Raw genomic sequence first — 23,908 nt, forward strand, 5'->3', positions numbered from 1 at the left:
TACTGAACGACTCACTTTAAAAATACCTCCCAAACAAACTCACTTCTTGTAACATATTGGTATAATATGTACTTTTGCACACTAGCGCGTCAGTGCAACACAGCTTATGTGTACGTAATAAATGGAGTTCCTAATATGTCTTCCCCATAGACATAAATAAATATAGACTGGCCAATTAAAGAGTTTTATGAAACGAAAATTTGTGACTTGCAATTTTGTGTACTTTATTATAAAGAATTTATAAGCAGTATAAAAGTTAAGTATTCATTTCTATACACACCTATATATATTGTAAATAAAGAGGCAGTGTAGTTTTGTTTAATCTCTAAGAATGAAGATCATGCAACTTTTCATAATTCGGAAATCCGAATACAATAGATATAGATGTTTTCAAGTTACATGAAGTTACTTCCTTTTTCCAGTCTATATTTATTAATGTCTATGGTCTTCCCTCTTAAACACTAGTTTGTTATTTGTGTAATACACATATTTTATTGGAAATTTTTGTAGAACTTCTTCACCCCTCCCCCTTTAATCAAAATGGACATTGCTCAAATCCTTACCATTAAATCGGAGACATTTCCCCATTATTTTTTTCCGTCCCTAGAATATTCAAGCTTCAAGATTTTAATTAATTATTTTTTGGGAACATTTTGCACACCGTCTTGTAAGTCTACATCTAAGATCTATCAATGCAATAGTATCAAGTCTTGTGGTTCCGCAAGTTTTTTAACGCCGGAAGTGGTAATGGTTTTAAGCGCATCATAACCTATAAAGTGCTTCAAATGGCATGCATCTTAAATAGCCTCTGACAACTAGTCCATCTTCTGGCTTTCACGTCTGATTCAGATATTGAACCTGGCAGTTACCGGTTATAAGCTCAAATGCTCTATTGGCCATTTTCGTTGGTGGGAAGTATCCTAGGATCCCAATGGACAGCTACCGCCCCCCTTTAAGCTGGCAATAAGGTGCAATCCCGTCATGCGTCGTCCTCGTTGGGGTACACGAGGATAGAACCAAATCTGAAAATCAGGCAGAAAGCCAATGTACCAGTCGACATGAAGAAGAAAAATAGCTCCACTCTCAAACTGGGCACATGGAATGTGCGTACTGTACAAACTGAATTTAATGTAAACTTGCCAGACATAAAAGATGCCAGAAAATCTGCATTAATAAATGATGAACTGTCCCGGCTGAAAGTAGACATTGCTGCTTTTCAAGAAACTCGTTTAGCTGACTCTGGTTCAATTAAAGAGAAAGACTACACCTTCTTCTGGCAAGGTAAAGCAGAAAGCGAAGTAAGGTAACACAGATTACGTCCCGCAGATAGAACACACGGCTGAACACAGTGGACTGAAAGGAAAGGTTCAGAAAGACTCCTGTCACTACGTTTTCTATGACAACCTTTCGTCTACTTCTGAATGAAATTCCAAATACTGAACAGGTTATCGTTCTTGGTGATCTCAATGCGCGCATACTCGCTCCAAATACTGGCACCATCTAGATCTAATCCTGGTAAGACACAAGTGTTTCAAATTTGTCAAGCATACCTGGTCCTATCATAGTGCAGTGCCACTTTTGCGTTATAACAATCTACACATCAGAATGAACATCCGAACCATGTGAAACAACAACAACAACAACAGAACAACATCAGACAGACTAGGAGACGTGTTCCTAACTAAAACTACATCCTGGGTGTAGATCAAATGGTATGATTTGTGAAACATTCAAAAAAAAAAGTTTGGTGCGTGATTCTGTTTGATAAGTCAAGTTCAAAGAATCACAGAGTTTCTAACATCTACAATGTGACAAAATATAAAGGAATGAAAACACTAAAACGTCACTAAACTCGTATATATAATTATTACGTCAAGTACGGCATTATATCAAACCGTGACATAAAGTTATCACTATAATTTATTATTTAAAATATCATTATTATTACATTGCAAAATTTGACTTCGGATGCATTTACAAAACATGTCAGGAGTATTTTCTTTGCAATGAAACCTTTTAGAAAAGGAATGCAAACTTTGCTTATTTTAATCACATGACATATACATATATGTGTGTGTGTCTCATCTTTAGTTGAAAGCTGTAAGTAAAACATTGTCCTTTTAAAGTTTGACTTGACTCGTTCTGTTCGAAAGTTTGTTTGGGGTGCACGTTTCAAGGTGAGCCACACTCATTTTGTGTGATAGAATGTTTTCATTGCTTGTACCTGAGTTCGCCACTCTCTGTCTGTAGGATTGATTATTCCCCTTGCTTGATTCTGTGGTAGGCATTTTGGTTTGTCACTTCTTGTATCAGGACTAAATCTTTTTCTACCGTCTGATAAATTGATCTCTTTACATTGTTAATCTGCAGCCATCTTAGATCTATAGGATAGATTTATCTTATCATTTCTATCAGAATAATCTGCTTTCGTTATATATGATATATTTTCCCTTCTTGTATCATGATTTGTTATTTTTGTTTTGATACTTGTACTTGAATCGGTATTTTCTATCTTTGTACTGCGTGCTACTTTTTCCTGATTCTTTGTAACTGGGTTAGCCATTTTTGTTCTGTTTGATAGATTTATCTCATTACTTGTATCAGAATGTATTTTCTTTCTGTATGTTATATCTATGGCCCTATTTGTATCTCGATTAACTTTTTTTGTTCCGCTTTGGCTTTTTTAGCTGTATTTGAAACATTGTTTTCAGAACTTGAATCAGAGTTTGTTCTGCAGGATACATTGTTTTCATTGCTAATATCAGAGTAAACCATGTTTGTTCTGTAGGATACATTGTTTTCATTGCTAATATCAGAGTAAACCATGTTTGTTCTGCAGGATACATTGTTTTCATTACTTGTATCAGAGTAAACCATGTTTGTTCTGCAGGATACATTGTTTTCATTGCTAATATCAGAGTAAACCATGTTTGTTCTGTAGGATACATTGTTTTCATTGCTAATATCAGAGTAAACCATGTTTGTTCTGCAGGATACATTGTTTTCATTACTTGTATCAGGGTTTACCCTGTTTGATCTGTATAATGGATTGCTTTCTTTTATTGTATTTGACTTAGCCATGTTCATTGTGTAAGATAGATTGTTCTCATTACTTGTATAAGAGTTAGAAAAGGTCGTTCTGTATGATAGATTTCTTTCCTTATGTTTATCAAAGTTAGATTTCTTCCTTCTGAATGATACGTTAGTTTCATTAATGTTTTCAGAGTTGGCCATTCTCTCTCTGTGTGATACATTTTTTTCTTTGTAAGATAGATTGTTGTCAAAACTTGTATCAGAGTTAGCCATATTCGTTCTGTATGAGAGATTTACTTCACTAATTGTTTCAGGGTCGACTTCACTGATTGTTTCATTGTTATCACTATTTGCATCAGAAGTAAACATTCTATTTCTGTATGATAGATTGTTTAAGTTTCCTACACACTGGTAAGCCTTTGTGTTATCATCTGTGAATATTTGTGAGCTATCGCCATTCAGTGTAGACTCTATTAGTAGTTTCGGTGTGGTTCGAAGATGACTTGCTACCTCAGCATGGCTTGGTGTGTTTAGTTCATCATCCACACTGGCCCCGTGTTCTAGAAGCAATGTCACAATGTCACAGAATCCTTGTTTACTGGCCACATTCAACATCGTAGAGTTAAAGTTGTCCCTTTTATGTACACTTGCTCCAGATTGAATAAGCAAATGAACAATCTCTGTATGTCCATAATAGCAGGCAGCCATCATAGGTGTCCAGTTTTCTCTGTTGCCTTTGTTAACGTCTGCCCCATGGGCAATCAGTAGTTTGACCGTTTCCGCGTGTCCTTTTTCGGACGCTATCATCAGGGCTGTTTTACCAATATTATTTCTGGCATTAACATTTGCCCCGGATGTTATAAGTGTCCGAGCGGTCTCTGTTCTTCCTGCAAGGGATGCATGCATCAACGCATTCCAGCCATGGGCATTTTTCAAATTAACATTAGCCCCAGATATTAGAAGAACTTTAACAATGTTTGTATGTCCTAGGTAGGAAGCATCCACCAGGGGAGACGAGTAGGCTTCCCCTCGTCCCATTAGAGTTCTCTGCCGCTAACCTTGTTTGGTAATTATGGTAAAAGATAATCCTTTTGGTAATCTTTTTTTTATTATTATTATTGTTGCTTTCTATTCCAAGTAAAAAGATATGTCTTACTAGTGTTGCTTTCAAATGTTTATAAAATAAATTAAAAATTTCTTTGCTGTTATGTTTGTTAGGATTTCGAACTTCACAGACGATGTGTCGTTATATTCAAACTGGTTATTTTTCTGTGTTTTTTTTTTTACCATGAAACGTTGTGACCTAATAGAAGAAACGAAACAAAATATTATTGTCCAACTTTAAAATAAAAACGATATTGAAATATATAAGACATTGAAATAAACAAGACAATGAAATATACAAGACATTAGGAGTTCACTATTTACTGATATTGAAATACACCACGAGACTCCAAGTGCGTCTCTATTTGTGCTCTGATTTAGACTCTATGGAGAGATGACTTGCTTCATTGCCTGACTACGTGAAATACTCATGAAGATTGTGATGGAAAACTGGCCGAAATACTGAAAGGAGACATTTTGAAGGGCCCTATACAACAAATACATTAAAGGGTAAAAGGATCGAATGTTGTGGACATCCTGGAGTTGTTTGTCCTACTTAAGACCGCTGACGACAATGTTGTTTACAATGTTGTTTATTTTGCATCATTTACATCCAACCGCTAACTTCTTCCCACCGTCACCATAGAAACACACAAACACACATTCCATTACACCGATGAATTTTCGATTGCCGAAATTGTCAGATTTCAAAAGATTACCTTCCAAGAATTTAACAGTTTAAGTGAAGAAAAGTATATTTATGATAAGATAAAATGGGTCTGAGTGGTTAAAAGCTTGGCTCCCGTGTTCGAATCTCGGTGATGACTGTGATTTGGAATTTCGGGACTTTTAATTCGCCCCTGAGTCCACCCTATTCTAATGGATACCTGGCTTTAGTTGGTCGTTGTGGTGGCCACATGACACCCTGCTCATTAACCGTTGGCCATAGAAAAAGATGACCTTAACATCATCTTTTCCATAAATCGTAAGGTCTAAAAGAGAAACTAATAAGATAAGATAATAAGATATTGTGTTAGCATTTCAATGGAATAAAATTAACACTAGACGTAATAAAAAAAAGTTATTGAAGTAAAAAGTACAAACTATTTGATTTCAGCTTTCACATATTGTAGTCAATTACATTGTAAGCCTGAACTAGATTCTAAAAATAGATGCACTACTGTATACAATAATTACAAGAATTTAGGTCAGCGTTGTGTCTGGTGACAGATTGTGTCAGACTATGAAGTGTTGGAGTATTGAGGTTCAACAGTAGTATCAAAACTGAAACATTAACGAAGCATATAGCTATGTGTATTGATAAAAGACCGTCATCATTTGGTTCACATCGGGACATAATTATTCCAACGGGAGTACAGATGTAATCTCTAATTACTTTTCCTGATACAATTTTTCCCAAGCCTAATCCTATGAAGATACAACTAAAACTTCAGTCTCACGCGAGTTCCCACAGGTGCTCGGCTTCTCAGACACTCTCCAAATAACTTAACAAAACTTTCATCATTATGTTTTAAGTATTAATCAATTCTAAAAGTCTAAATAAGTATACTAGTAATAAACAGGCTAAATAAATATTCATACCTTAATATCCAGAAATGTAGAACTTGTCTAGCTCTTTAACAATTTTTTTAATGAGCCAACGTTCAGTTTAGTGTCATACAATTTCTGAAACTAAAATGTGTTTTTAGTTAATGAAATTCTGAACTGAACTACCAAGATCAAGAAACAGTTTTAAATAAGAAATCAATAGAGGCAGGATTTTAGCTTCTAATTACCCGAAAATATAAACTGCCCTTAAGTTCAGAGATCAGAGTTATCGGTCATAACTTGTTTTCTGACTTTTTTCTTTGCAAATTATTGGAAAAAAACAAAAGGAAGCTAAACACTCAAGACCATAAAATTTCAACTTACAAAGTTCTGAGTCTGCTTTTATGGATTGGAAATTCTAACTTCCGCAATGTAATATCTATGTGAATAAGTTTCTAGTATATAGGTTTGTTTACACTTAGAAAACAACTGGCGCGTGAAAGTCGCAGAAGTGAGACCTAAGTATTGCACAAACCAGTGTAGCACGTATTTGGTGTGTTTGAAACACGTTTCACATAATACACTAGAATCCACTTACGGTGCGTGGTATTTTATTTACATGCTTAATATAGTAAAAAAAAATGTGAACTCCAGACTTCAGAAATGTATCGCTAGCAACTTTCCGACAGGAAGTTAGTCAAATCGTGTGATAGTCAAAAGAGCTGAGCTCTTCGAACTCTAGGCGTGTAACTTTGCTTGAACAAAACGTTCTGTCTGGAAGAGGTCCAGTCAATGTCTATGTAAAACTTTGCTATTTCCGATATAACCGGCACTCCAGGCGCATGGACTAGAATGCACGGCCGAAGGCCGAGCACACTGGGAACCTCCGCCATTTTCATACGTTGTACCCAGCTAACCGTGCAAAGAACTCGCCTTTAGTGTAACGGTCCTCTGAGGAACGGCGCATGGATTTTCGACAAGGACCACACTGTGCAATGGGAAAACTCTCTCATTCCCTTGGACACTCCCACAGGAGTTTTGTTTGCTATTCGTTTAGCCTAATCACTTTCTCTAGTGATCGTTTCCACCAGAGTGCCAAGTTGAGGCAGAATAGCGTACCCGGGAGTTAGTCGTTAGTTGTATGTAAATTAGTTTGCTTTTCCCAGCCAGTAAGCATAGATTTGATTAGTAAGTTTTCTAAAGTCTAGAGTTTAACCCTTAACATTCCAAACTTATGGAACACAAGTAAATGGTGTTTTAAGGAAGATCCCCTTATTTTCATGTATATAGAAACTGCTATTTAAGAGATACAAGTTTAAATATTTTTGAAGAGAGGAGGGGAGGGGCTGAAACTACAATTTACAACATTAAAAGTAAAGTAAAATTCCCCTTTTTGATCTATGGAGCAGGTGATGTAAAGGTCATCTGTTTCGGTTGCCCACGGTTATTAACTAGGATGTCATGTGGCCAGCACAACGATCAACCTCCTTCACTTTTCCCCAACTGTCAGTTACCCATTAGAGCTGGGTGGACTCAGAGGCGCCCGAAAGGAAAAATACCAGTCTTCACCAGAATTCGAAACCGGGACCCCCAGGTTCGGAAGCCAAGCGCTTTACCACTCAGCCACGGCGCCTCCTTTACTACATTTACATATGGTAATAAGTCTCAGTATTTACATTGAATTAACTTATGTAACCAGACAATGGCTACTAATAAGCTTGTATTTCGATGACCACACAAAGCTTTATTGACACACATCTAAGCCCGGCATCATGTCATCTTATGAACATATCAAGAAACTTGATTATATTTGTGTGTAGACATGTACATGAACGTTTCGATTATTTTAATGAAATACAACATGAACATGAAATGTCCATCAGTGGACAGTGTAACCTTCTTGAAGACAATTCTGGAGACGGTGAAAACAAACAACAATCCCTGCATATATAATTCGTTTTAAATGTAAACTGTTTGAAAGTGACCTGGGCTATTCCCTCACGTCAGCAGACACATTTGTATCAAAGTATCTTGCAACCTTTTTGTTCATTTCGAAGCTATTTTATTTCCTGTGCACCGTCTTGTCTTTGAACATCAGTCCAAGAGTTTAACGTCATCAGAGAATTGATGACTATTTTGTTATATTGATCCAAACTGCATGCTCCAATGATCACAGTTAGGAATGTCAGTCTCAAGCACTGTACGTACATGTCATACAGGGCACTCATTTAGCAATGGCCACAACGACAAACACTTGAGCATTTTTAAACGCACTAGTTTTAACACTCAATAGAACATGTTATAAAAACCTGTTTCTGTTGTTGTCAGGGAAGATAACTTATTGCATCTATCATCGCAACAATCAACGTGATAATCGGACTCTGATTAGTTCCCTTAGTTTAGCCAAAAAAATAATGATCCTTCCCATATTGTCCAAAGACCAAGGATAAAATTAGGTCCTCCTGAGATACAACTTCTAAACTTACTGCTAGGCAACATGGGAGGTAACAAAACTAAACAAACAAGCATTACAATAAAGAAAATAAAACTGATCGCAATTAAAATACACATGATCTAATTTTATATTACCTAGAAATAAAATATGACTAATTGAATACCCACATACGTAAAATGATTGTAATAATATTAATGATAATAATATTGATAACAATGAAAAAAAGAAGAAGAAGAATCATGATAATAATAATAATCATAATGACAGTAACCTCATTAGAAAACAAAAGTGTAAATTTTAAGCAAATTGAGAATGTGACCATATACTACGGAGAGTGACATATTTGAAAATGTTTTGAAATGGCAAGGTTTAACATTGAACTTCAACTCTAGACCCACGATCCCTGCCTGCTTGACGAACCACTCATTTTTTGCGCCTTTTTTTCTTTCTTCTAATCCTATTATTTACAGTCAGATTAACCTGAACCTTTTGCAAGACCAATGATGAGAATTATTCCCCTCTATTTTTTGTCTAGGTCGTGAAATTTATAGAGTAAGAAATTTCCCGTAGTTACGTCATTTGTTACCCTGGCGTGACGAATCGTTCCATGGATAGAATAAGACTAATTAAATTTTATGTCCTTTATATTAGCACAAAAATTACTCTTATTTGTGACCTACATGTTTTGAAAAAAAAAATTACTATTTTGTTTCAATAGAATATAATCTTTAAGATAGTTGTCGCAACTCTGTAAGGAGGACTTGGACTTTGACTTAGTTCCTCCGGCGCCGTTGGATGTATAGGGCGGCAAGCTCTCTACACATAGATCGGGTTACATGCGACTTCCACAGCTTCCTCCCAACTGTCGCTGATTTCAGAAGAGGTGTTTTAAGTACGACGCCCTCATTATATATAGACAGCCTTGTTTCTGCTTTCCTCTTTTCTACGTAATGGCTGACTTTATAAAATGTGTGGATACATGTATTTTATACTTCGAAAAGTCTCTACTCAAGAATAAAAATCTCTGAACTAATATTTCCTTTCGGGGTAGCTCCGCTGTGAGTGTGATTCCACCATTCGTTACCACGCCCGAATACCATCACTGGAGCGCCGCTAGAGCCTGGACACGTGGCTGTGGTGTATGTAAAGCGTGTTTGACCAAACTGTCCTAGGCTCTCCTCTGAGCAATGTCCAAGTGTCACGCACTTTGCGCAGCCGTGTGGATGTGAAACAATGACAACCAATCTCTGGCCGTCTGGGCTAGCCAATGAATATTTCTCTTTCACCGTCTTAAAGAGGTCTCGGTAAATCCTCGACATCTGCCATAAGATGTCAACCACGCCAATATCGTGTGTGACGCAACGTAGAAGACATCTATCTCCGTCAGTGTCTGCCCTGCCTCCAACAATGTCAACCGCTTCCAAGTTAACGCCTCTGTCTTCATCCGAATCGTAGCAGAGAACGCACTCCGTAAACTCCGCCTCTGAATTGTCAAACACGACATGCGTGGCTGTGTGCACAATCACGGCCGCCCAAGTCTTTACGGGTTTTCCCGATATTTTGCACGCCTTGCAAGGGCAGGCTTGGTCGTCGACGTCTGAGCGTTTGTAAAAATCTACACATCTTCCGGTTCCTGTACGAGCAAACTTATCACTGCCTCGGCATTTGTGAAATGGATATGGCGTGGCAGTCTGAGGGAAAACTTTTGGTCTGTTTGCGCTCGTGAAAGAGACTTTGACTTTAACTGTCAGCTCCGACAGGACTTTGACAAGGTCTACTATTCGAGGATCTTGGTAACAGTTGGGGAGATTTCTGATACTAAAGTCATTGGCTGGTATGAATGACTCATGGTTGGGATTCTTTGTGCACTGCTTCTTGTACTTTTGAAGATCAGTCTCGTCAAGAAACGAGATCTCACATTCATGATGCCCTGATAGAAGAAACAAATAAAGAATTATATAAAATGTTTATACAATCTTTATGTTCATTTTTGATCATTATCTATTGTAAACTGGGAATTAAATCAAGTCCTTAGCATAGGATTAATTGCTTGGATGTCTGTTGACCAAAAACAACAAACGATTCAAATCCAATCCGTTGATGACAACAACGTTGAAGACGAAACAAAACATTTTTTTAAAAAAGTAAAGATCCCCTTTCAGACCTTTTGGTGGCAAATAATTCAAGGGATCCTTTTCAAATTTAATAGAAAACGTGTTAAAGATGAATGTAGAGAAATTAATTTGATAGCTTTATATATATATACATTTGTGTATAACAAAAAGTTTTTGTTTACTAACTATATTCCAACATTAACCTCATGAGAGTGGTTTCCACTTCACTTCTGGACAAAGGAGGAGCATGGATCTTTTTTTTTTTAATTCTGGTCCAAGGAAGTTTTTATTTCCTTCAAAATATTGTTCTGTTTCCTACCTTGTTGTTTTCGTACTTCATCTTCTAGCTTGACCCAATCTATGTCCAGGTCCATGACTCAATTTATGGTTCCTAAGACTCTGCAGACAATCAAAATACATTTTGTGGGAGTGTGTGATATTAACAGAGACGTAAAGACTAAATGTCCTTACAGCAACTAGACTTAACACTTGAGGTCCAGGTGGACACTTTAAAAAAAATATAATATAATAAATAATAAATAACAGGATTTCAATATCAGAGAAGAAATTAAGAAAATACAAATTTAAAAACAAGATGTCTTCGAATGTTCAACATATCTCTCAAGTCAATGAATGTCTACTGATATTCAACATATCTCTCGAGTCACTGAATGTCTACGGATATTCAACATATCTCTCGAGTCACTGCGTGTCTACGGATATTCAGCATATCTCTCAAGTCACTGAAATCTTGTTGAAATAATCCCAAGATTTTAACTCGTGTCTCATGCCATCAGTCGTCCACCTCTTTTAAGTATTTCATCTTTCAATACATGCACACATGTACTCTGTATGCGCAACGACACGATGCCAGAGACAGACATACCCTTTATATAATTTGTGAATAGTATTTCACAATCATATTATTCAGTGCTCTATGGTCCTATTCTACAAGTGGATAATCAGAAAGAAAGGGAGGGGATGTATACGTCAGGTTTCAGCGTGGTGCGGCATCCCCGTGCAAACGTCCGGTAGGGGAAACGACTATGCTAACTTGGATAGAACAATGCCTTTAGTGCAGCGGTTCTCAACCTTTTGTTCTCGGTGACCCCTTTTTACAATCCTCCAGTCTGCCGCGACCCTCCCTCCCCCCTGCATACACACTCAGCAATAGAAGAGTAGACAAAAACAATCCATTTTTCCAAAGGTCTTTGGCGACCCCTGGCAAGTCGTCAATCGACCCCCAAGGGGTTGCAATCCACAGGTTGAGAATCCCTGCTTTAGTGGGTCTCGCAGCACGTTGTACAAGGGGAGGTAAGCGTGGTGATGACCCTCCCATGGCGAGGGACGGTACATTAGAGAAACAAGGAGGAAGCCCCTCCATTGGCATGGAAGCAGGAACCCTTGATGTTGGCTAAGAGAGTCGTATCTCATTTAAACGGATTAATTCAAATAGATCATCTAGTTTAAAGAGGACTTTCTGACAGAGGGGTCGATACAGAATCAATCTCTCACTGCTGGCCTCTTGGTAAAAACCTTTCCTTTGGTTAAAGGGTCAGAAATGGACACTAGACGAATTGGTATAATAGTGATATGACTTTACCTGAGCTAGATACAACAATTTGAACATGTAAATCTTTTGTTTTGAAGTTAAAACAAGAGCTGCCTTAAGGCAGTCCAATGCAACTAAGTGTCCATTTGATTTGATTCAATTAGATATTTCTTTTTCTTGACCTTTTGTTTGAGTCTATGATCTAGATGTTGAACCATATTTTACAATCAAATATACACATAGATCTATATGTCACCATTCAAGATTGTCGCATGCCATAATAAATGCCAAATAGAACGTAGCCCTACCTGCTATGAATATGTAGATTACTTGACACAGTCTCGTGAACACAGTCTCGTGAATATGTCAATATAATATCAAAGTAACTAGAGTTTCTCTTGCTTATCACTGCACTGGCTAACACATCATTGGCCTACTTGTGTGCTGCCGGATCTAGCTGTAGCCGAACACAATGTGTTATCTCAAATTCTCAATGACATTGTCATGTCCTAGATAAGAAAACAGGGAATGAATGCTTTGTTTATGTAAATCCACGCAAAGCTGTGGTTATTTCCCTTAATATTACAACTTTATTTCGAAATTAGACATTCAATGAGCTTACTAGGTTCTAAAAGTTCTTTTCTTAACTTTTTCTCTCCTAATCAACGATACCATCGTTGATTTTGACATTAAATTAAATAATGTTTACTTTTTAAACTTGACTTTGAATTATATAAAAAGAACATGCATTTCCCTTTAATTCTATACCAAAAACAACAGTTTCTGATAACAAACAATGAAGCTATTGAAGCCCAATCATAACAGGGTAGTGAGATAGTATGAGCAAAATGAAGAATTCCTTCCAAAACGTGGAAAAATAATTACGGAGAGAAAGAGTTAACAAGGAATATAAATATATATTATTCCCCTCATTTGACAGCTAAAATAAAGGTTTTCTTAACATGTGGTGCATCGGGATACATATATGTGTACAGTGGCGAGGAGTGCCTGGGGGTACACGTGGGATTTTTTCCTACTCTTTACTCACATCTCTTCCTACTAGCAGAGAAACACACAGTTTGTGATATGCAGTTCTTCAAGACTTTAAATATTACTAGAACATGGTCGTGAGATTTTAATAATTTCAAAGCAATTATTGAAAAGTAGATCTAGGTACTAGCTGAACTTTTACAGTCATTAAAATAAATTCAATGTTGATATGTTAATGAGTGCTACTGATATTGTAATCCATCTTCATCCTAGTGCTCATAAATATTCCAACTCTGCTTTTTACCAGCTTTGTTGAACAAACATCGGACCCACGGGGCTGCCCTGTGAGATTCTATTGTAAAATACATTTTTAAGTTCTTATAAGATGTCTTCGGTCTTCACCTTTGTCTATATCATAGTCTGTTGAACCGTTCGGGCACCATGCATGATTTGAGGACCGTCTTTCTCCATCCTCTGTCTTTTGCCTGTAGTCCTCCCACCGTTTTCCTTGTCTCTCTCTCTTTTTCTTTGCTTGGTACTGTTCCCTGAAGGAAGGTCTTCGCGAGCCCTGGGGACCTTGTGATGTGGCCATTAAGTTATAGTTTCGACAGTATTCAGCAAATGCCATTGGTGGTCTTTTTTCGAATCTCCTCATTCGTGATGCGGTTTTCACGGGTGATATCTAAGATGATTCTATAGCATCTCAATCTCCATGGCTAGGATATGTCTCTTTAGTTCTACAATTAGAGTCCACATTTTGCAATCACATTAGAACGTGTTTAGATTGTGTATCTCAGTAGTTAGCAGGTATACGTTTCAACAGTCCATACGAACAAATATATATATATATCTTATTTCTCTCTCAAATCGTTAATGTAAAAGTCACGCTAAGAGGCACACTTCAGTTAAATAGCTACACATCTGAGTCATTCACACTTCAGTTAAATAGCTACACATCTGAGTCATTCGCACTTGTAGTCATTTTTATTAAAAATCTCAACACTTTTGTCCACACAGCTTCACACTTTTGTCCACACAGCTTCACACTTCTGTCCACACAGCTTCACACTTTTGTCCACACAGCTTCACACTTCTGTCCACACAGCTTCACTCTCTTGTCGACACAACTTCACACTTCTGTCCACATAACTTCACACTTTTGTCCACACAACTTCACACTTCTGTCCACATAACTTCACACTTTTGTCCACACAACTTCACACTTCTGTCCACACAGCTTCACACTTCTGTCCACACAACTTCACACTTCTGTCCACACAGCTTCACACTTCTGTCCACACAGCTTCACACTTTTGTCCACACAACTTCACATTTCTGTCCACATAACTTCACACTTCTGTCCACACAACTTCACACTTCTGTCCACACAGCTTCACACTTCTGTCCACACAGCTTCACACTTTTGTCCACACAACTTCACATTTCTGTCCACATAACTTCACACTTCTGTCCACACAACTTCACACTTTTGTCCACACAACTTCACATTTCTGTCCACACAACTTCACACTTCTGTCCACACAACTTCACACTTCTGTCCACACAACTTCACATTTCTGTCCACACAACTTCACACTTATGTCCACACAGTATACTCCCTATCAACAAAGAAAGATCTACATAATCGAATATATGCGTACAAATAATGAGCCCGATTTACTTTACCAGTTGAACTAGATTAAAAAATAAATCTTACAGATGATAGAGGAAAAAACAGGTGAAAACTAAATACAAGTAATAGCAGATCAAAGTTTGAAATACATCAGTCTGGTTGAGACAGAGACATTGCTCATAGAATTTACTTTAGGTATACTCGGAAGAAAAACAACCCAAACCGCAGGCTCAGTTTTGGTCAATGAGTTCAGTTTGAATTAACAAGACAAAATAGAAATCAGTCATGGAAGAAAAGTTCGAGCAAAAAGTTTTAACATTTTTCTTCGTAGTCAAAACTTTTGTGTTTTTTTTACTTCATTGACATGACATATTTTAGTCCAACTGTTTGCGACTTCACTTTCTGTTCATTAACGTTATCATCTTGATTCTAATTGAACATTTCCTATGAGTCATCCCATTCCCCGCTTGAAAGTTTATTTACTTCTTGGCTAGAAAAACTCATCTTGAAACGATTCTAAATGCGTATAATAATGTAATAGTGTCAGTGATTTGATAACTATGTACATAGTATATTATATCTAATATATACACCACCACTCAGGTATAGATGGGATAAATACTTTGAACATGGCAGCCATTTTTTGTGCTATCACTTGTGTACTGATTTCTGTTGTATCTTGCGATCTTCTATGTAAGTAAATTATATAATAGGAAACTTGTGTAATCATTGTTGTCAACAATAGTGTCATCAGACACCGTCTACAAAGTAAACATAACAGTCTATTCTAATAGCAACCATATGCAGGTCATGTTGAGCAACATGTTATAAATATAGACAAGACTTTTTACGCCAACAATCAGGCACGTTTACAATATGTATTTCTGAACATGAGTGTGATCTATCCATCCAGCGCATTACAAAAGATTATGCTCAAAAGCCTCGACTAGAGTTCACAATTTAGTATCAACCCGTCCCATGCTTTCTTCATTTAATTTTCTTTCTAAGCGAAACAGTGTGGTACAGGTATAGATCAAAGGATTTTGAGTTTGGAAGTTTACAGTGCAGGTCAACACTTAACCCAGGAGGTTACAGCCCAACTAGCTGGATGAGGTGGGTGCGGCAACGTAATCTATTCTAACTAAAAAAAAGTCAATCTCGATGTTGAACTTGAGAACAAAAATGAGATGTTTTCAAATATTAAACAATACAATACAATATGTCCTAAAAAATGTTAACATTAAATTTACATTAATTATAAACAATGCTTATTTTTCACCATATATTTTTTGTTGATCGCCAGGTATGTAATTTGGCATTAGGACAGTAGCGTCAAATAGTTTGATTTTAAAGTTTATTCATGAAATATAATTGGAAATATTTGTTTCTAAAATTGAGGAAGAAGCATAAAAAATTAATTTGATTATAGCCTCAAAACAATTATTTGATTAAAACATTCTGTTGATAAAAGCAATATCTCCAAACTAAAGTTTTTCAACATTTGTTCTCAATGACAGATAACAAAAGTCGCTTCAAATAAAAAGTTTCTCATATTTATTCGTTTGTTATTTGTTGATAATCAACGTGAATCCCAGAGCTTAAATACATTCATTTTGAAATGGTGGTGATTGGCATGGTCAGTTCTACCGTTTTAGGGATATATAGAACTGGATGTACTAGTAGTAGATCAAACATAAGTATCTATAACAAAATGTCAACATTTGTAGGCCTACCACACAAACTGTCTTTGTAACCTTGTTGTTGTTTTTCTGAAATACTTTGAGAGAATTTCTTTCATCCCATTCTCACATTTTCTTTCACATTAAGTTTTTGTCTCTCTCTCTGATCTGGGTTTATTGCGAAGATTGATCGTGTCTCAATTATCTAAGTTGTCTCTCTCTCTGATCTGGGTTTATTGCGAAGATTGATCGTGTCTCAATTATCTAAGTTGTCTCTCTCTCTGATCTGGGTTTATTGCGAAGATTGATCGTGTCTCAATTATCTAAGTTGTCTCTCTCTCTGATCTGGGTTTATTGCGAAGATTGATCGTGTCTCAATTATCTAAGTTGTCTCTCTCTCTGATCTGGGTTTATTGCGAAGATTGATCGTGTCTCAATTATCTAAGTTGTCTCTCTCTCTGATCTGGGTTTATTGCGAAGATTGATCGTGTCTCAATTATCTAAGTTGTCTCTCTCTCTGATCTGGGTTTATTGATCGTGTCTCAATTATCTAAGTTGTAGATTATTCTCGTCTATTCTCTTTGCCATCAACTATCTATTAACACAGACCAAACTGGGACAAGGGGAGTTAAAAAGTGGCCGTTTGAATGAGTTTAGGAGGTTTTGTAGTTTGAGAACAAACACTTGCACAAAGTATTTACATACAGGCACAGCGTTACTAATGCAGGCAACACATGATACATAGAGAGAATAGTGTACAATGTTTATTATACAAACAGAATTCTAATTAATAGAAAATATAAATTTACTCAAATACTGCAATGAGTGGAAGCGCAGTGGCTGAACGGTAAAGAGCTTGACTTCCGTACCGAGCGAGGTCTTGGAATCGAATCCTGGTGAAGACTGGGATTTTTAATTCCGGTATATTGTCCACCCAACTCTAATGGGTAGCTGACATTAGTTAGGGAAAGTAAAGGCGGTTGGTCTTTGTGCTGGTAACATGACACCCCCGAAAAACTGTGGGCCACAGAAACATCATCTGCACTATAGCTCGCAAGGTCTGAAAGGGGAACTTTTTTTTGCACTTTTACTGCAATGAATGTTAATTAAATAAGTAAATGAAATTTTATTTTATTTTTATTTTATTCGCTTATTAGCTTTTTTCCCCCTTGTCTTCAGGTACGAAGGAAATCAGTGTAGGCATACAAAATGAAACTTTAAATTCGGTGACACTATCACTGACAGTGTCAGTAGAAGTCAACATGACAAAGTGGACTGCGAGGGCGTGTAAATATGGAAATTCAAGCAATCAGAACTGTAAAGAAATATCTACTACTCCACATGACAATACGACTACTCTTAAAGGTCTTGACAGTAACACAACGTATCAATTAATAATAACTTTAACAACAGTGGATACAACATTGCATAGCTGCCCACATCCGTTCACAACTCAAACTTCGCCGAAGAAAAGAAAAAACAATACAAAAAATCCCCAAAAGTTGGACCCAAACGATTCTGATAGACTTCAAGCTTTCGATGAGACATTAATAAATATTAACATTAATAAAACGACCTTCACTTTGTCAACTGCCGATCTTGAGGGGACAACTGAAGCGCATCTAACAGCCAACTCGCAGACTTCATTTACAGATCAAACAACTACACTGTTCCAGTCATCCCCAACAACCAATTCAAATTTCGATCAAGTTCTAGAAACAACTGATGCGTCAACCACCAGAGCAAGCGTTTTAAATAGCACTGTCAAGGCCGTTGCTAGAGATGACACGAAACAAAGCACCATGGGACACGGTTTGGTTTGGTGGATAGCTGTGGTCGGTGGGGCCGGACTTGCAGTCATTATCCTACTCTCTTCTTTGACCTTCTTGTTCTATCGACCATGGCGGAAAAATAAGATGGTTCAACTGTAAGTACACAGTACCAAGCGATTCAATCTAGGTCCTAGATAGAACGAAACAAAAATAAGATGGTCCAACTGTAAGTACACAGTACCAAGCGATTCAATCTAGGTCCTAGATAGAACGAAACAAAAATAAGATGGTTCAACTGTAAGTACACAGTACCAAGCGATTCAATCTAGGTCCTAGATAAAACGAAACAAAAAGTCATAATTGTTTTAGACTTATTTGGTTGTAGACAGGTCATTGTTGGTCGCTACTATTATGTAACATGACTATTAGAAGACAAATAAAATAGAAACTAGTAAAATATATTTAATAAATACTTTTCTAAAGCTAACAATTCATGGACTGTTTCGTAAGAGCGAATATTGTAGGCCTACTCTTAATAACTACAGAATGAGAGATTTAAACAAATATGGAACATTTTTAACCTTACCCCAATCCTCCTTCGGAACTTCCCACAATTCTAATGATAGGCTTATAGATCTGAAAATAGAAGAAGGTGCGCAAATTGAATAAGGCCTATATGCTAAAATACCCAAAGATGGAGTCTGTTCATGATGAAGATTGTTTAATCATGTAGCCAAATTTATTTTTTTTTGCTTTGTAAATTGTAAATGTCAAATTAGATTTTTCCCAGTGTGTCCTCATAGCTAGTATTTCTTGTCCGAAAGGGTAAGAGTATATACAATTCAAATGATATGCCTATAGATCTAGACTTCAAAGTTATCAGCTGTCAAATTTCTAGGAAAATTGTTAGAGTGTTAGAGTCTTTTTTGAGATCCGTGTCCAGGTTTTTCCAGTTTTTTTTTTTTTTTACCCATGAATTTGCAAACTGAATAAAGGAATTGCAAAAACACTTTTATAAACATAGCTTATATTGAGAGAAATAATATCAACTAGTTTGAATCAATCTTCTAATTAATTGTAAGTAGAGCTAGACTTTTATGTCTTTGTATCTACACGTTACATGTTCACCGCTCTTTCATTCTTACATTTCTCAGAAAAGTAAACAATAGCAGTAATACAATCCCACTCATATCAAATCTATATATTTATACTATAGCTAATGCCTTATTTGAGCAGTCACATTAACCCTTGATAATCAATATTTATCCAAAATTTAATGTTCTGCCATTCATAATTGATTCATTTCTGTATTCAAACTTTTAATGTCTGAATCCAATCAGACGGCGACATCCTCCAAAGAAAACGAACGAAAACTTATACGGCAAAATGAAAACGTCTGCCAGGACGTCCAACAGTTTGAAGAGAATCCGCAAAAAGAACAGCTGCTACAGCAAAGTTCTGGACAAAGAAACAGGAGGAGAAGATGACCAGTACCAGAGAACTCAGAGTATCTTCAGTTGGGGAACAGAGTTTGATGCATTTGAGTAAGTAGTTTAGGTCAAGTTCTTTTACATTCAGCTTGTTTGAAATGTTAATTAACTTGTGTATGAAACTGTGTTCTGGAAACGAGGCATGGCTCAATTTGATTTAAAATAACATACATTTGCATTGCATGCTCTGTGGTAGAGTCTAACTCTCCAAGTAGGCCTAATCAGTAGATCACGACATTGGACCATGTTATTTATAGTATTTGTTCTTTCCTAATGAACTGAAAAGTGATCTATGCGACTGCTAATTGACTCATCTTTAGACTCGACAAAACCCAAGTAGGACGTCACGGAAATAGTAAAGTGTGTTCTCTTGGATCAGTAGCTGCTAGATCAAAATGAACCAAAGAGCTACTCAGCTATCACTATGAAAGAAAAAAGGGCGGAGACAGACAATCGTCATTTCCTGTTATTCCTAGTCTCCTGAATTTAATTTCGAACGTTTACATTGACTTATTGCTACTACTACTATGATTACTCAGATTTACTCGCCTATTGGACCAACAGTGAAAACTCTGGTTTGACAGTTATAATTCTTTAAAAAAACGAACGATCTTAAAATTAAATGAAGCTATTTGGTGCCTAAACTTGACTAAAATGTGTCTTTGTATTTTGAACATGCTATAGCGGGAATTCCCACTCTGACCTCAAATGTTTCTTTGTATTCAGTAAAGAGTTGAATAACGAAATAGACGTAGAGGAACATTTTGGACATTTTCTTATTTAGAACTGAGCTGGATTTAATTGTATAGCTCACTGGAAGGTCTCCTTTCCATATTGAAGTAATATAAGTAACGAGCCGACCCGCGGCCTAGCATACGCCCCTGTCCTTTTTTTTCTGAGCCTCGCTCTCTGTCACCGCAAAGGTTGCTTGGGGTAACTGTAGTCTGACTTGCAATTATCTTTCCATGACTTTTTGATCGAGGGTTAGACTCGGTGTGCTTTCGTGGTGTCCCGCATGGTTGTCGACGAAGATAATCATATATATATATATATATATTTATATATATATATATATATATATATATATACATAGAATGAGAAATTAAGTTTACACCAAATTCAGCTTCTTTACTTGTTGTGATGCTACATTTTGACTATTCAATACACATACAATGTAGATGTAAATACACAAGGTCTCGGTTACTAATTGTTAGTTTACCATCTAGTACTATTGCATATATTTGTATTATTTGTTAAAAACAAACTACACTGATGAATCCATTTATGAGGTAAAAGTAAGGGGAACATAAATAGCACGAAATAAAAGAGAATTTGTTTGTATGACTTAAGGACATTTGATTTCTTCTACTACCCAACAATGTGTTCATAATGTAAGCCTATTGGATAAGATAAGATAATTTTTATTGGTCCCAACAAATGCAAATTCAAGGTAAACAGAATTTTATCACTAGGATTCGTTAGCCTTTATAGTCGCTAACGTGACAGTCTAAATAAACTGTGACTTGTTTATGTGTTGCAGTGAGGTCTTCACTGTTCTGTCTGGTTAAATAATTACAAGACAATGACACTAACAACATTACGACAAGAATGTCTTTGTAATACCCTGCAGTGCCTGTACGTTGAAGGGAGAGTACTTGTTCAAACGACTATTAGCTCCGTGTGAACGATTGAGTCCCTTTGTTTAAAAAAAAAATACAATATTATTTCAACGCCTATCAACAGTTTTAATCAACACATAAACCATAAATATACTTAATTCGCTATTAGCAAATTGCTCACGTCTTTGGCAGCGATCCACTTTTGATTTCAAATGAGTACCAAACTACCATTCATTGCTAAAAGATGAGGATTACGTAAATGGGCTAATCAACCCTGCTGACCCCCTCCCTTTCACCAATTGAACTGTAAGATTAAATAGAAAAAGAAAACAATGGTCAATGGACTAGCGTATGTTGTTGCGTATCTATCGCTTTCAGTGTTTACATGTTTAGAATTATTTAATGTCTTCGCTTATCTGTGTAGTTCAATTCATTGATGCCAAAGACGGCAAAAGACGCTTTGCTATGCGGCCCGCCGAAACATAGGCGTAAAGTGTCGAGATGGGCCTTTTTTTTTTAAAATATGTTTTAATAACAATACAAATATGATGAATGTTTAGTAAAGTTATCCCAGAATTCAATACATTAAAACTTTTAAAATATTAAAATATTCTTATTTTTTACGATTAATGGTCCCTATGGTTCCCTATTGGTCATAGGCCTTGGTAAGTTGAGACCCTTCGTGTTATTGTCGCTACGCCGATTGGCGGTAATGTCAAACTACTAAATCGTTCATATTTTTATGAAATTTGAAACCATTTTCCGAGGCTAATGCGAAATGTTCTTGCTAGCAGTGATCTCGGCAATGTGAAGAATGCAGTTGATATCTTCAGTCTCACTATTACAACACCACATGGGGAAGTGTCTTCTTTATAACCTAAGGGACAAACTTCACGTTTCAGTGGGTTTTTCTATGCGGCCCGCGACATGAGAGTCGGACATTTTTTTGAAAGAAAAGAAAATGGTAAGGCATCACTGCTCTGTGTTAATTTCGGGTTAAGCTACAGGGAAGTTCGCGGCTCACGTTCTAACTGTATATTTATATATAGTCATTGTCACTTCAGTCAAGAGTGACATAACTGGAGAAGTGTAATATTCTAGTTAAAAACATATTCCGCTGATGTTTATACCGCTATAATCAAGGTCATCAAGTTGGATTAATAAACAGACTTTCTTAAATAAGTTGAAATCATTTGATTGATATGTTTAATATTTTTTTCGAACATTAGACAACACTTTCAGAAAATGAAATTTAAAAAAAAAGGGGGGGGGGAGTTGTTTTCCTTTAGCTTGAATAAAAAGCAAATAAGGTTGTACATTGAAGAAGTTTTCATTAGTTCTATCATAGTGTATGTATAAATCTACTCATTTCTTTTGGATTCCTCTAACGATGGTTCCTTTAATGTATTTTTAGCCCAATATCTGAACGAGACACTGTGTCCACCAAGGGAGGCTACGCCAATACTACGCTGTTGTTCAGCCAAGCGAACGTGCAGGCTCTCACTAATACTACTTCGTCTGAGTCTGACCTGGGAACCGGGTGCAGCCCAAACTGTAGCTCTGATGAACTGCTGGGCAAATATATTAATGCTAACACGATTGTTTAAACATTATGAAATCTTTGTTTAACTAAATCTGTCAAAATGAGCTCAGAGGATCAGACAGAGTCAATTATAAGTGTACAAAATTTAATTAGCTTAATTATTGGTAACTAATCCTACTCTTTGTTTCAACGTATAGTCTTAGATGATTTTGTTGCTTAATTGTAGCATGATTGCTTTACAATAAAGGTTACTCTAATAACGTCAGCCAACCTTTTACATATGATATTCTTTGACAGAGATAGCGTGTGGGCCTATGTAATAACAAATTCCCAGAGTTTAAACAAGAAATAGCCTTGGTCTTGAAGTCTTTGATCTAATGCCAGGGCACAACCTACAGACCATTGTAATGTACTGACCGTAGCTGCACCCTAGCCCGAGAGTCATGTGATATGCGTGTTTTTACAATATTTATATGACCATATAGCCTACATTCTAACATTCAACAAAATCTGTACTAATTTTTTTTATTAATTTTATAAGAAAAATGAAAAGGAATTCGTAGTACATTAAAATTACTTTGAAACTATTTTTTTTAAATTGACAATAAGATGTTTGTGAGGAGAAAGAAGTTTATCACTACTTTGAAATAAGTAGCCTATTTATTTGTTGTTTATTGTTAACATCTGTTAAGTTATTGTTTGACGCTATCTGGAATCTATCATCCGTGCAGGTCAGAACAGCGTCGTCAGCTAGAAATTCAAGCTCGTGTAGTGTTTCGAAGGGTAACTTGTGAGATGTCGTTCCAGGCTGTTCCCAAGCACATTGTCAAATCATCACTAGAGTTTATGTCACGTCGATAATTCTGAAGGTCTGTTAAGAACAAGCTACAAATCAAAGCACGCATTTTATTTGTGATCTCATTTGACCAGGGGCGTAGCTTGGGTGGGGTAGGGAGTCCAAATTCGAAAGTTTTCCCGGCCCCTTCTTGAGGGGCCCCAAAATAAATTTTCTATTTTTTTTTTACTTTTAATACTAAATATAACGCCGTTGCCATGTAATCTTGCTATACACATGGAGTCAAAACTATGAACAGCACGCCGTGAGGCGCTATGAATGACATTTGTCACGTGTTTGTCACGTATTTGTCACGTATTTGTCACGTGTGCATTATCACACCAATAAACAACGTTATTTTTTCCACTAAAAAGTCTTAATAATTATTTTTTGTTTATTTTACTTATATACTGTACCAATAAGATTTTAGACTTATCTATTTATTACTCTAGACAGAGTTGCAACTCGAGCCGCCGAAACTAATTGATCACCTGTCTGGTTATTATTTTCATCGTTTCATATATTATCATCAACTATGAAT

At 36.4% G+C, this 23,908-nt stretch overlaps 2 protein-coding genes across 9 annotated transcripts; one reads left to right on the plus strand and one right to left on the minus strand.

Annotated features, from left to right (window-relative positions):
• Positions 1 to 1,902: 1,902 nt before the first annotated feature.
• LOC106065549 (ankyrin repeat domain-containing protein 17-like) lies at positions 1,903 to 12,287 on the minus strand. Of its 7 annotated transcripts, none has more exons than XM_056029988.1 (5): positions 12,115 to 12,287; positions 10,574 to 10,653; positions 6,070 to 10,070; positions 5,740 to 5,829; positions 1,903 to 4,336 (listed from the first exon to the last, which is right to left on the minus strand). In XM_056029988.1, exon 5 carries the CDS (start codon positions 4,069 to 4,071, stop codon positions 2,632 to 2,634), a length of 1,440 nt encoding a protein of 479 aa, XP_055885963.1. In that variant the 5' UTR covers positions 4,072 to 4,336; positions 5,740 to 5,829; positions 6,070 to 10,070; positions 10,574 to 10,653; positions 12,115 to 12,287; the 3' UTR covers positions 1,903 to 2,631. The 7 variants fall into 7 exon arrangements, with proteins under 7 accessions (XP_055885963.1, XP_055885964.1, XP_055885962.1 ...); XM_056029989.1 differs by having other exon boundaries at positions 5,934 to 10,070; XM_056029987.1 differs by having other exon boundaries at positions 5,740 to 10,070.
• A 2,550-nt stretch (positions 12,288 to 14,837) lies between these two features.
• On the plus strand, positions 14,838 to 23,740 carry LOC106065593 (uncharacterized). 2 transcript variants are annotated; one of them, XM_056030000.1, is made up of 4 exons: positions 14,838 to 15,122; positions 17,288 to 18,035; positions 19,221 to 19,424; positions 22,404 to 23,740. In XM_056030000.1, the coding sequence occupies exons 1-4, from the start codon at positions 15,059 to 15,061 to the stop codon at positions 22,594 to 22,596; spliced, it is 1,209 nt and encodes a 402-aa protein (XP_055885975.1). In that variant the 5' UTR covers positions 14,838 to 15,058; the 3' UTR covers positions 22,597 to 23,740. The 2 variants fall into 2 exon arrangements, with proteins under 2 accessions (XP_055885975.1, XP_055885976.1); XM_056030001.1 differs by lacking the exon at positions 14,838 to 15,122 and adding an exon at positions 15,404 to 15,542.
• Positions 23,741 to 23,908: the final 168 nt, after the last annotated feature.

The sequence above is a fragment of the Biomphalaria glabrata genome, chromosome 5 (assembly GCF_947242115.1).
Source record: "Biomphalaria glabrata chromosome 5, xgBioGlab47.1, whole genome shotgun sequence".
Classification (NCBI taxonomy): domain Eukaryota; kingdom Metazoa; phylum Mollusca; class Gastropoda; family Planorbidae; genus Biomphalaria; species Biomphalaria glabrata.

Coding starts and splice junctions, on each gene's coding strand:
- LOC106065549 (XM_056029993.1), bottom strand. CDS start 4,071: ATGGGACGAGGGGAAGCCTACTCGTCTCCCCTGGTGGATGCTTCCTAC.
- LOC106065593 (XM_056030000.1), top strand. CDS start 15,059: ATGGCAGCCATTTTTTGTGCTATCACTTGTGTACTGATTTCTGTTGTA. Junction 18,036..19,220: donor AAAAATAAGATGGTTCAACT/GTAAGTACACAG, acceptor GAATCCAATCAG/ACGGCGACATCCTCCAAAGA. Junction 19,425..22,403: donor ACAGAGTTTGATGCATTTGA/GTAAGTAGTTTA, acceptor ATGTATTTTTAG/CCCAATATCTGAACGAGACA.